This window comes from Elephantulus edwardii, unplaced genomic scaffold, assembly GCF_000299155.1.
Source record: "Elephantulus edwardii isolate Elephantulus edwardi_28Jun2011 unplaced genomic scaffold, EleEdw1.0 scaffold00011, whole genome shotgun sequence".
Classification (NCBI taxonomy): domain Eukaryota; kingdom Metazoa; phylum Chordata; class Mammalia; order Macroscelidea; family Macroscelididae; genus Elephantulus; species Elephantulus edwardii.
Window position 1 is genome coordinate 25,774,802 of NW_006399761.1, and position 14,331 is coordinate 25,789,132.

At 38.5% G+C, this 14,331-nt stretch overlaps 1 protein-coding gene across 3 annotated transcripts in view; it reads right to left on the minus strand.

The window, feature by feature from the left end:
• Positions 1-2,366: 2,366 nt before the first annotated feature.
• Positions 2,367-14,331, minus strand: part of RAB1A (RAB1A, member RAS oncogene family) — a 38,937-nt gene continuing 26,972 nt past the window's right edge. Inside the window, exons 3-6 of one of the 3 annotated variants that reach the window (XM_006880967.1) lie at positions 9,035-9,130; positions 7,272-7,367; positions 3,398-3,529; positions 2,367-3,178 (exon numbers count right to left, since the gene is read on the minus strand). In XM_006880967.1, the coding sequence (XP_006881029.1) occupies positions 2,981-3,178; positions 3,398-3,529; positions 7,272-7,367; positions 9,035-9,130 (522 nt within the window). In that variant the 3' untranslated portion in view covers positions 2,367-2,980. The remainder of the gene's footprint in view (positions 3,179-3,397; positions 3,530-7,271; positions 7,368-9,034; positions 9,131-14,331) is intronic. The other 2 variants (XM_006880965.1, XM_006880966.1) reach the window with 2 other exon arrangements.

A 14,331-nucleotide genomic window follows, 5' to 3' on the forward strand; every position in this document is an offset into this window, starting at 1 on the left:
CTTAATTCCATACGTGACTTACTCCCTTACCAAATGATTATCAGTTTTAAATGTGTACATAAAAAGTAACCTAGGAGCGGTTAAAAAGGCAGACCTGTCTTAATGGGCTGCTTGCCTTTGCACCGAGGCGGTTTGTGTAGAGCCCTTAGCAGGCTGACCCGTGTGTCTAGTACTGTGTTAAGAAAGAGCCTCTGTTTGCATGTAAACCAAAGGTGCTAACCCGACAAGCAGCTTGTGGCTACCACAGCCACTGACCCACAGGATGTAGGTCTGGTCCCAGACACCCTGGATTGTAATCTCCTTCGTGTGACAGGCATTACTTTGACATGCCCCATTTTCTGAGAATGTGCTCTTACCTACTGTGATGTAAGACAGGTTGCTCCCCTTTGAAAGAAAGGTGTGACAGAGGCATCCGCTCTCCAGACCTGGCTATGAATGCCAGTGAGGAGGATCAGAGGACTGTTCACTGTCTTACGCAGTGCTTTAGGGTTAAGCTCTCCCTTCAAACACAGTATGAGGTGGTATTTCCCCCAACAGGCCACAGGTTCAGGTATTGAAGCAGCCTGGCTGGCCAAGAGACAGGCAAGTTATGAAATTCTAAGTCTACAGTGATGTCATTTTTAGAGGCCCAAGTTCTCGTCTTGTTTAGTGTCTCTGCCCAAGCTCATCAGAAAACGGGGGCTGATGTCAAGATAGGGCTGTTTGGAAACTTGCACAGGAACTTGTGCTGGCTGCAGGCTGGAACGACAGGTATGCTAAAGGAAATGCCAGTGCAAGCAAGTTACATGACTGCCCATTTGTTCTACAGTGATGGACAAAGATCCTGAGGCCTTAGACTGAGTCTTCATGATGAAGTAAGCAATTCCTAGCAGCCACGTGGCACCCAACAATAGCCTCCCTTTAAAGTAAACGGATTAGTGAAGCCCACAGTAGCTTGAAGGGTGCATACTCAAAAATGAAGGTGGAAGTGGTCTGAGTATTTACGAGCAGACACACAAAGCAGAGTGAGGCACACACTTCTGGTGGTTAGTCCCAGGCTTGATGGTCAAGGGGGAAGAAACAGAGCTCTAAACTTTGTAAATATGTTTGTATCTTAAATTTATGGTTTTTTTGCTAACTTGCCAAGAATAAGCTGTTGAATTAAATGACTTGCTGTATAAAAAGCAGTGCATTTGTTTTCTGTCATTCAGCTTCTTTAGATAATAGTTCATGGATTTTACCCCAGTACATTGTATTGGTAAGGTTTGGGAAAAGAAGAAACCTTTTGAAGCATTAAAGATCTTCACCCAAGTAACTATTGGTAATTTCAGGAAATTGTCAGTTGCCTTATGTAAGGATGAAGAGATCCAAAAAGCACGTCTATAATACAAAGTAAACTATGATTTTATTGTGAAATTCTCATAGATGGAAAATTAAATTGAATATTTATTCTGTCCATATCATTTTACAATAATCTTACCACTTATTTTTGTACCATGTATTTCAACTGCCCGTTTAGTGAAAAATAAACCTTTAATTTTTGGCTTGTTTTGAAATTTATCAGTGAATTAAAGATCTCCACCACAAAATGTGTTGCCAACAGCCATATCTCAATCCCAAATGCCTATGTGAAGAACATTTTGACTGCCATTTCAACCCCCAAAAAGAAAACTTTTATCTCACTTGTGTTAAAATGCCAGTGTTAGAAGAAAGGTTTGGTTTCTCACTTAAAAAAAAAAGCCAACCAAAAACCACCCCACCAAGTAGCTTAGGGATACAATTCTCTTATGTGCAAAATCCCACCCAAATAAATCTATTCCTTATGTATATTCCCCACCTGAATGCATGCTTCCACTTCACTTTCAGGGATCTCTTAGAATTAGGGTGTACAGTTCATTTCCTGCTTCTCACGTCAATGTTTAACCTTCCTCCCACATAAGTAATAGAGGTGTGAAGGATAAAACGGTCAACAGCTGACAGCCTGGAAGGAACTGTGGCACACCTGTTAATCAGTCTCACCAGCTCTGGAAGGTGTGCTCCTCCTCACTACCACAGATCAGTAACAAATGTAGATTAAATGAAGCCATTTCAAATGCTTAGAGAAGATCAGCAGGTATAAGCTACATAACATACATTCTAAACATACTTGTTTCCCCAAAGTTTAATCTTCCTGAACCACTAGGGTTGGCTAAATCCCTAACAGCGTAGACACCTACTCATTTATTTATCAGGGATTACCTAGGAATCGCATTGGATGCTGCTGTAGGTAAGATAGGTCTACAATGCCCTGGTTGCACACAGAGATGGCCGTTTTGAGTATAATGCAAGGTTATAATTCCCTTTAACCGTAAGAATTAAAACAATACTTATCACCATACAGTTTGATATTACTTCCAATAAGTACAATATTTATTAAACATATCTTCAGTTTTGTTACATAGTGTGCAACAAATTACAATATTCTGCAGCCACAAATTATATGCAGAGTATGAAGAAACTATTAATCAGATAGTGTAATCTTTCCATTTTAACTCTACAAGGAAGAACTAGCAAATCAGATCTTACATAAAACATCTCACTAAACTTTATGCATGGAAGTGACAGACACTGGTAGTGCTGTTTGATACAAAATGGCTGAACTTCATCTTCAGAAGACTAAAATAAACCCAACATCTAAACATGCCAATATAAACATCAAAACAAAATATATTCTAACCAGCCACGGGAAACAGTCTGGTATCAGGAAAGCAACAAGGATTACACACATTATTTTATAAACCAGCACACAAAGGTTTAAAACAGTTCTGAAAATGAAGTTAGCTGTCTTGAGTCAAGGGAATAAAAAAAAAGTCAGTATTGACCATTTACAATCTCTGACCTTTGTGGAGACGGTAAGAACCTGTTGTAGTGCAGCTACATACAGTACAATTCAGGCAATTTTGTTTTTTTCACTTGGGTTCGGATTGCAAACTCTTTGCTGTGAGAAGGACGGAGGCGGATCTTAGCAGCAGCCTCCACCTGACTGCTTGACTGGGGTGCTCTGAATCTTCACATTGGACTTCTCGGCACCACCAGCTGTCGCTCCTGGGCCCATCCGCTTCTTAATCTCAGCTGCCATTGTCATGAAAGACTGTTCTACATTCGTTGCATTCTTCGCACTGGTTTCCAAAAATGGAATTCCAAGGGAATCAGCAAATTCCTAACAGAAGAAGGAGGCACGATTAATCTTTGGTCCTTTCATGAAATTTTGCTACCTGAAATGGACAAAGGAATCTGTTTACTGGATTCAGACATTACACAAACTCCTCGATGGTCACACACTCCAGTGCGTCCATTTTTACGGTGCTTGTATAGATGCTGCCGGACTCCACCCCCAAAATGATTCAAACGCAGCCTGAAGAGCAGACGTTAAGCGTACCTTTGCTGTTGTGTAGTCTACTACTTTCTTTGTGGTCAGATCACATTTATTCCCTACCAACAGCTTGTTGACATTCTCACTGGCATAACGATCAATTTCCTGCAGCCACTGTTTAACATTATTGAAGGATTCCTAAAAAGACAAACATTTTTTAAGAAGGTTAACACAGTTCTGGAGACAAAGAAAAAGACTAGTGAGACAATTCAACAAAATAAGAGCCACTGCTGGGGGTGCTCTCCAGCCGACTCTGGCTCACAGTGGCCCTGTGAGCATCCAGGACCCTGCCCCGGCCTACGCTGGCCCGACCGTGTTTGAGTCCACTGTCGCAGTCACTGAGTTCATCTTGTGGAGGGGCTTCCTCAATCTCTGACCCTCTACCTTTCCAAGGATAAGGCATTTCCAACTGCCATCTCCTGATAACATCCCAAAGTGGTGTTTATGTATCATCCTTGTCTCTAAAGAGGTCCTTCCTCAAAGATCTGTTCTTTAGGCAATCCATGGTATAGTCAACACTCTGTCAAGACCACAATTCAAAAGCTTCATAATCTTTTAATCTTCCTTGTTCATTTCCAACTTTCAGATAGATAGGAAGCAACTGAAAATACAGGCACATCTTAATCTTCAAACTAATACCCTTGATCCACAGCACTTTAGAGAGGTCCTTAAACGGATTTTCCCAGTGCGACATATATTTTAGTTTCTTGACGGCTCCTGCCATGGTTGTTGATTGAATCCAAGTAAAAGGAAATCGTTGAAAACATCTATTTTCTGTCTGTCATAATGCTGCCTACTGGTTCAGGGGGGAGGTTTTTAGTGAGCATAAGTGTCCTGGAATTTCCATTCTTCTCAATGTTATCCAGAATGTATTATGACTCACATAGTCAAAGGCCTCTGCATAGTTAATGAAACACAAAGAAACATCTACCAGACATCAACAATGATATCCAGTTAACACAGGGAAATGAGAAAAAAATGCCACACTGTAATTTTACATAGCTAATGAGAAATCAGAACTTGAAGATTTAAGAGTGAAAATCTGAAAGGAAAAAAAAACATTGAACTATAACTCAGGTCAATCTATTTAACTGAGAGACTATGCAAATGAATAGCATAAAGGAAGGGGCTGGGCTCTATGAGGAGGAATGTGGCATCAGGTCTGTAGAAGACTCCCCATTAACCTGAAATGAGGAGGACCTGAAGCCCTTGCTGCAGAAGATTAAAGACTGTAGTCTTCAATAAGAAGTGAACCTCAATATCATGAAGACAAAGATTCTCACCACTGGGCCAACTAGCAGCAACATGATAGATGAAGATATTGAAGTTAACTTCAGCCTGCTCAGCTCCACAATAAACACTCTTGCCACCAGCAGTCAAGAAATCAAAAGACAAATTGCACTGGGAAAATGTGCTATCAGGGACCTCTCCAGAGCACTGAGAAGCAACAATGTCAGTCTGGAGATTAAGATGCACCTGATCCAGACCATGAACTTCACAATTACTTGTTATGAATCAGAGAGCTGGACAATGACTGACACAATCAATGCCTTTGAGTTGTGGTGCTAGAGAAGAGTATTGAACATACCATGGATCGCCAAGAAAACAAGTTAGTCTGTCATGCAGAAGGTAAAGTTTCTCCTTAGCGGCTAGGATTCTGACAGTCTCACATACTTGGGCTTGTGACCAGGAGGGTCCGATCCTTGGAGAAAGTCATCATGCTCAGAAGGGTGGAGGGACAGCGCAGGAGAGGAAGGAAGACCTTGGATGAGATCATAACTGGGGTGTGGAGGTGGGTTTGTCGGAGTCAGGCTGGTTCAGGAAAGGACAGGCTTCAGGGAACATAGGGTCACTATGAGTTGCAGGAGACTTTGATACAATTTTGGTGGTAAAAGATAGCTTGCTCCCCATCAACAAACGAATGTATAGAGAAGCTGCACTGAAAAACAAGGAACTCATGCAACAGTATTCAAAATAGGTGACCCTGGAGAACATTATGCTGAGTGAAACATCTCAGTCACAAAAGGACAAACACTGCACAGTGCCACTGTTGTAGAATGGGACTGACAGCAGGATTGGGGTAAGACGAGAAAAACTGGATAAATTATGTATACTACATTGAAAGAGATGAGGGAGAGAAAAATTTAAAAGTGATATATGATAGGGTATTATGGTTATCACAAGAGTCCAGATTAAAGTTGCATAGTGGAGTGTACTCCAGGTGGGGTGGTGGGGTGGGGGTGGGAAGTGCGGGGGATTGTATAGCAATGTAAAAATTTTTCTTCTACTTTTCAAAGAGAGGAGCAAACTGGGGGAAGGGTGGGCAGGGAGAAATGTGCAACAATGAATGAATGGAAATCCAAAATCTCTGTAAATGCTCATTAAAATTAGTAAAATTAAAAAATATATATATAGCTTGCTCTCAGTTGCTACTAGAGCTGTGTAAAGATGCTATTGAATAAGAAGACTGAAAGGGAAGATGTTAGTTTAATGAGAGGGAATGGCACAATTACTTCAACAATGGGTTTAATGTAAAGCTCAGCAGTTTATAAAGACAAGGCAGGACCAAACACGGTTTTGCTATTCAGAGTCACTATGGATTGGGAATTGATTCGCTGATATCTAACAACAATTATACTTAGGGGATGAAAACTGTCTACTACTACTTGACATTTTTTAAATTAATATTATTTTCGCTTATGGATACCACCCACTTAATACTTCACATGTCTAATAATATCCTAAGTGAAAGTGAATATGTGACACACAAAATAATAAATTCTACTTTCCAAAGCTTACTTTTCATTCCTTCCATTGAAAGGGGATGTTGGGGAAGATCCTAAAATTTGCTAACTTTCTGTCTAAAAGAATTGTTCCGATGTGGATTTTGGATTCAAGTAAAAGAAATGATGTTTACTATTGGGGGAGGGGGGGAGAATTGTTCCCTTAGGTCCTATCTCTATGAGCTCCCTCCGCCAAATGTGCAAAGGGCTAATCTTTAGATCTGCCATCTCCTCTTAAAATCATTCTTTAGCTCATTTTAGTCAAATCCTTTATTCCTGAAGTGCATCCCCCACGGACAGAGAACCCTAACATTACTTTTGGCAATTCTGACAGATATAAGACAAACCCCTCATTTAATACCAAGATCATCATATAAACCAAACCACCCCAAATTCCTACAAACTCTGAGTAACCAAAGTTATAATAAATACAGTTAAGACATTCAACAGACATTTGCATTCATCTATAGATCTCAGATAAAGGAGAAGATCCCTAAACTAAACTAAACTAGCTTTGTATTGTCAAGTATAAACTGACCCCCAGCTGACTCCTCCAGCAGGTTTTCAGAGGCAGTTAGTTAACCACCTGGGAGGAGACTGCCCACCTTTCTCCTACAGAGCAGCTGGTGGATCTGAACCTCATACCTTTGGGTTGCCAGCACAATGCCTTACCATTAGGCTATCAGAATTCTAGGAATATATCAGAAACAGACTTTTGGACTAAGAACTTCAAGATATTAGAATAAATGAATCTTTCTGAGGCACAATGTGAATCAGCTCTATCAGCTGAAAGTTAATGCAAATATTTTGAAAGCAAATGTAAAATAAGTTTTCTATTTACTAAATGAAAACAGGAAATTTTGATTGAAAAAAAAAAAATTAGAGTTGGCCAATCCTATTTATTTGTACAAATGACTGAAAGGGAAAATAACAAACCTATTTTTAAAAGATTACTACTTTAAACCAAATTATTTATGTGATTCATTTATATTTGTGTATGGACAAAATTTTCTTTCACATAAAGATCCTGAACCCAGTATTTATCAAATACTAACTTTCTGCTTTGTTACTGAAACATAATTCCCCAGAGAACGTACCTGATCTGTAACATCATATACGACTATGATGCCATGGGCTCCTCTGTAGTAACTGGAGGTGATTGTTCGAAATCTTTCCTGGCCTGCTGTGTCCCACTATTATAAAACAACCAAGAAAGCCAAACAATACCATTAAAAACATCAGAGAAAAGGGGAGGTGAGGCAGAACAGTTCTGTGTGGTTATACAGATTACGAGAGACATCAGCTCTTTTGATGCTCATAATTCTTAACTGCATGGTAACTGCTAATGATTTGAAAGTCCAGAAGAGACATTAATGCCTACAATTTAGCTTGCAATTATGATATCCAAATTGCTCTAATTACCAGGCTAAGCTATCAGCTCCTTGAGATCACAAATCATGTCCTAGTTTCAGGCTCCTCACAGCCCTTAGCACAGTGCTAGACATTTGGTTAAGGAGCCCTAGCAGTATAGTACATTGCATGTTGTATGGCTACCTTAAAAGTGAGTGGTTCAAATCTATTAGGTCCTTAAAGGGAAAAGGGCAGTCTCCTCTTTGTATGATTTACAGCCTCAGAAACACACTGGCGGGTCAGCTATGAGTTGGTTTAGACAAGACAGCAGAGTTTGAGTTCTGATGTCAGTAAGGGGTCTTTTAGGGCCTGTTTGCAGAAGCATGAGCTTTGGAGTTAAGTCATCCTAACTTCAGAATATCAAATTTAGGCTCTTGGTTTTTAAGCACTTAGGGAAAATCTTTTCATCAGTAAATCCTAGGTATCAGCCACTTTATACAGTTGCTAAAGGGCTTTAAATGAACTGATCTATGTGAAGTGGGTAAGAGAAGTGGTTTTTGAAAAGTAACAAGAAATTATAGCTATGTCAGGGCATCCGAAAGTACAATTTCTGAAGTCTTCTTGTCAATAACAGCCTATTCTAAAAGATAAAAAATGTTTTTCCTAAAGGTGTAGAAACCAGATCTAAAGAGCTACAGACATAACATTTCAGTTTCAATGTCGGGGTGGAGATATATAGATGGATGAAGATACAGGAACTGATAATACTGGAGAGACATCTGCCTGAGTCTCTTTATTCTGCCACTGACTTAGGTAAGTCATTAGAGTTCTCATCATCCATTTTCTAAACAATAAAATGAATGTTAGAGAAAGCCTTTTCCAGTGATAAAATTCTTTTTCTACAACACTGACAAACACTATCAAATACTAACAACAGAATTAGGTGAACATCTTCATTCCCATTCAGCCACACATATGAAATCTCCCAGGTTTCACATGGTATCCAAAGTACTGCAAAGAGCAGACTTATAGAAATGTCTTTTATTTATGCTCATTTAAGACAAATGAAGATGTTTTCTATGTCCTCATCTTAAACTGTCAGTGGTAAGAGCACAATAAAAAGAGGCCAGTCTGGTTTTAACTACTGTTTCCCATAGAGTTGGAGGCGACCCATAGCTGACGGTCAAGTAGGTTTTCATAGGCAGTTAATCACAGGGGAGGAGACTGCCCATTCTTCACAGAGTAGCTGGGGGCCTTGAACTGCATGCCTTCAGGATTGCAGCACAGCTTCTTGCCACTAGGCCTCCAGAGCTCCCTATTTTAATTACTACATTAATTTTTCTACTTTATGGAAACTATTTGAGAAAGGGAATTCTGAGCCTACCACTATCATGCATGCATGGTTCGTAAAATAGTTTATATTCATTTTATTAACAATGCAAATAATCAATTTATCAAAAATTTGTCAAAAAGAATTTTTTTTTAAATGTATAGTCCCAAAATCACTTACTATTTGAAGCTTGATTGTTTTCCCATCTAACTCTATAGTTCTTATTTTAAAATCCACACCAATTGTGCTGATGTAGCTTTCTGTGTATGTGTCATCCTACAGGAGGAAAAAAAAAGGTAAAGATTAAAACTCAGGTTTCAAATGGTAAATGTCTAATTTTGTATACAAAGTTTTATAACTGTCAATCTAACACGCTGGCAGCGGTTGCTCCAGGTCTTACTTCCCATTCTGACTACTTAAGAAATCAGTCATTTCTCCTTCCTTAAGACTTTGCTCTTTATTTTCCAAACATCTTGTGGTATATTTGTTACATATCTCATAGAGGAAAGTTCCCTAATTTTATTATGAATTATTTTCCTCATCAGTACAAATCTAACCTCTCACCCACTCAGTCACTCCTTATGAAACAAAGCAATGAACCTGGATAGGACTCATTCCCTAAATTTTTTTCAACTATTTTTAAAAACTGAGGTACATTAAAGTCACTATTTTCTTCCAAGTGCTATTTCACAAGGCTGTATGACCATCATTATTTATCCAAGGACAGAACAATGTCATCACTCCAAAAGGAAGCCCTGCACGAGTCATTAGGCACCCATCATTTCCCTGAGGAACCACTGGTCTTCCTGTGTGTGTGGACTCGCCTGTGCTGGGCATCTCAGATAAATGGAACCTCCAATACATGCTGCTGCAGGTTTGCTTTCTTTCAGCATGTGTTCAAAGATCATGTTGTAGCCTGTATCAAAACTTCATTCCCATCGTATGCATACATACCCTGCTTAAGACATTTAGGTTGTTTACACTGTTTTACTATTTGAATAATGGTGCTCTTATGTCACATGTTTTGTGTGAATATGGTTCTTGAGAATTTTTTTCACCCAGTATTGAACTTTTAAAATTATGTTTCAAATCTTTGTTACGATATTTTGCTCAGAGCAGAAACAAACCCACCTCACCCCCTTAAATAAAATGTTTAGTGCAAGAATGGAAAAACCACATTACCCTGAACTCACTGAGCATCAATTCTAGCAATACGCCAAGTGGGACAACTAGATCCATGTGCTTCAAAACACAAAGCACCACCAAGGAATAATTCTGCCAAGGAACGATAAAGCTAAATCTAATCAAAGTATTTGACAAGCAGGACTTTGTAGTGTTTTATAAATACTACATTTTATAAAATATGCTAGCCACGAGTCTTATGAGGCTACTAAATCCTTGAGAATGAGAAAAGTTCTTTTTTTTCCTTAACAAAGCACAGACAACTAATGATGCCACATTCGTAGCACAGTTCTCAAAGAAATACAAGAACACCCTTCAGACCCAAAGCAGCGATGACAACTCTAGAATGCTAGACAATCTATAGAGAAACATTCTAGATAAGGAAATTAAGTAGTAAAACCACCAAATGCAATGTGTGGACTATGTCTGGATCCTTAGTTAAACCAAATGTAATACAGCACTCCTGAGAGAATCAAGAAAATTCATTTACCTTGTAGGCTATCAAATGCACTGTCATTTTTAAAGAAATTCACACTAATCGAGGGCAGCTATGCCATGTGTGGGATTTATAATGCAATGTGTCAGCAAAGGAAAGGAATAAAAGGGCTGAGAGGAAGTCAAGCTGGGTGATTCCTGACAATCCTAAATGTGTACAAAGTATTAAAACAAACCAAAATCTACAAATAAAATTGTAAACTGTGGTAAAGAAGAGCTCTGAGTGACTAGAGACAGACAGGTAGAAATGTTGATCTCAAAAACAAAAGTTTAGATAGTAACAGGTCACGAGATTACAATCCTGTCTGCATTCTCTGAGCACAAGCTCAGTGCAAAGCAATTCTCAAACTATGTCTACTCACACTGCTGAGTGAACTGAGTGAGGAAATGAACACAAATTAACAGCGGCCATCTACATAGGAAGAAAAACTATTTCACCTTTTAATTTTCTCTTAATTCTTCTTAACCTTTGGCACCCACTATCTATGAGAAAATAGTATATGATATCTGATTTCATAATAACAAATCAATTATTTCTTTAAAAGCATACTAAAAAGTTTACTAAAAAAAATAGTAAATTGTTCATGTCTTTAAATTTGTTCCCTTGAATCACCAAAGAAAAAATGTGGCACATTTCAAGAAGTCCTACACTATGACTTAGAGCACCAAATATAACTGATAATGATGTTGTTAGATGCTGTCAAGCTGATATGACCCATAGCAACCCCATGACCAACAGATCTGAACCCTGTCCTATCTTGCGCCATCCTCACACTTCCTGGCACACTAGAAAGCATGGCGGCAATCACCATGTCAACCTACCTAAGAGGGTCTTCCTCTATTTCACCTTACCAAGCATCATGTTCCTCTCCAAAGAATAGCCTCTTATAGCAACATATCCTAAGTATGTGAGGCAAAGCTTTATCATGTTTGCCTCCAAGGAGCAATGTGGGAATACTTCCTCCAAGACATATTTGTTTGTTCTTTTGGCAGTCCATGGGATGCTCAGTACTCTTCTCCAACACCACAGCTCAAAAGGATTAATTCTTATGTTGTCCTTATTCACTGCTCAGCTTGCTTAACAAGTGACCAGAAAGACTATGGCCTGTATCAGACTTAGCTTAGTCTTCAAACCGACATCATTACTCTTCAATAATTTGGAGAGGTTCTGACTGGGTGTGGACTGTGGTTCCAAGTAAGATAAACTTGTTGACAGTTTCAATTTTCCCCTCCCTTTTTCGTGATGTTGCCTATAGGTCCACAGGTAAGAATTTTTGTTTTCTTGACATTGAAAGTTGTGTTCTTTGATCTTTTGCAACAAGTGCTTCAATCACTTTCAGCAAGCAAGATTGTGTCATCTGCACAAGGCAAGTTATTGATAAGTCTTTTTCCAATCTTGATGTCACATTTTTCTTCTACCTCCATCTTCTCAAATAATTTGCTTGGCATACAGACTAAAGAGGGATGGAGAGAGAATACAACCCTAACCCAGCTCCCTCTTAATTTTAAACAATGTAGTGGTGGCCTAGTGGTAAGAAGCTGCACTGTTGTCTGAATCCAGAAGCTGCTCCACAGGTGAAGGATGGGCAAGCTCCTCCCATCCGATTAACTGCTTCTGAAAACCCACCAGAGTGTCAGCTATGGGTCAGTTCCTGTACACAATAACAAGTGTTCCCTTGCTCTTTTCACAGAACAGCCTCTTGGTGGTCTAGGTATAAGTTTTGCATGAATACAATTAAGGGCTCTAGGATTCCCATTCTTCTCAATGCTAGCAGTAACTTGTTATGATCCACACAATCAAATGCTTTTGCATAGTCAATAAAGCACAAATGGACATTCTACTATACTTTCAGGCAAGTATCCATCTGACATCAGTAATGATATTCCTAGTGCCATCTTTTAAATCTTGCTTGAATTCCTTATCTATGTACTGTTCTGGCCATTTTTAAATTATCTTCAGCAGTATTTTGCTTGCATATGATATTAATGGTCTTGTTCCATAGTTTCCATTTTCTGTTCAATCAACTTTCTTGAGAAGAGATTATAGACATCTTCCAATCTGTTGGCCAGACAACAGACAGATCATCCAAATTTCCTGGCACAGACTGGTGAACATATACAGGGCTGCATCTGTTAACTGAAACAAGTCAGTATCCCATCAATTCCTGGGGCCTTATTTTTTGCCAATACCTTCAATGCAGTTTCAACTTCCTCCTTCAATACCATTGGCTTCTGTTCATATGATAATTCCTGAAATTTTTCAGTGTCAGTCACTTCTTTTGGGTACAGTGATTCTGTGTTTTCTATCTTCTTTTGATGCTTTTTTGGGTTATTTAATATATTGCCCATAGCATCTTTCAATATTGTGATACGAAGCTTAAATTTTTTTAAAGTTCTTCCGGTTTTATTCTCCAATTCCACCTCTACACAATCTATTATAATACCGGCTTTGTCCTCCCAAGCTGCCCTTTGAAATCTTCTGTTCAGCTCTTTTCCCTTTGTTTTGGCTTCTCTTCTGATACCCATTTCAGGTTTTTCTTTGATGACATCCTTGATGTCATCCAACTCATCTCATCTGGTCTTCGATCACTGTTGTTCAATACATCAAATCTATTCTTAATATGATTTTTAAATTCAGCTGGAATAAATTTAAGATCATATTTTGGTTCTTGTGAACTTGTTTTCACTTTCTTTGGCTCCAATTTGAATTTACAAATGAGTAATTTGATTGTCTGATCCACAATCTGCCCTGGCCTTCTGATACTGGGCTTCTCTAACAATTCTGTCCGCAGATGTAACCAAGCTGATTCCTATAGAGCCCATCAGGTGAGATCCATGTGTAAAGTCACCATTTGTGCTTTTTAAGAACGGTATTTGCAATGACTAAATTGTTGAAAAGATAAAATATGATAATTTTATCTCCAGTCTCATTTCTGTCAATCACTCCATACTTGCTATTATTTCTTCTTCTTTGCTTCCAACCATAGATAATTTGTATTCCAGTCAGCAATTATCATTTGGTCAATTTCAAACTGTAAGATTTGATAAAAATATTCAATTTCTATTTTGCTCTCAATGTAGGAGTGTTTATTTGGATAATAGTTGAATTAACAGGTCTTCCTTGGATGTCTATGGATAATATCGTATCACTCACAACATCGTACTTCAGGACAGAACTTGAAATTGTCTCCTTTAACTATGAATGTAACACCATTCTTCTTCTGTTTTTAATTCCCAGTATAGAATATCATGTGATTATCTGATTCAAAGTGGCCAAAGCTAGTCCAACTCATCTCATTCATGCCCAGTATGTCAATATTCATATATAATATTTCATTTTTCACAATTTCTCGTTTTCCAACATTCAAGCTGGTACCAAATTAAAGAATATTTGCCATTATTTTTCCTCATTTTGACTGACTTCTAATCTGGGCTTTACCTCTATCAAACAATCTTAAGTATGTCTTCCTCTACCATTCACAGAGTTTTTAGAGGCCTGTTAAGTATCTACACATTAAGAAAAAATATTTGGCAATGACACATCTTACAAAGAGATGAGTCCTTCATAGAAGAACTCCCAATACCTCGATACAAAAAAGATAACCTAATAATAAGAACAGGTATTTCAGCAAAGATGACATTTAGATGGTCAACAAATAGATAAGAAATGCTCAAGATCATCAGAGATGCAAATAAAAACAAGAATGAAGTAGTAAAGACAGCATGGTACTGGTACAATGACAGACACATAGATCAATGGAATCGAATTGAGAATCCAGAGATCAACCCATCTATCTATG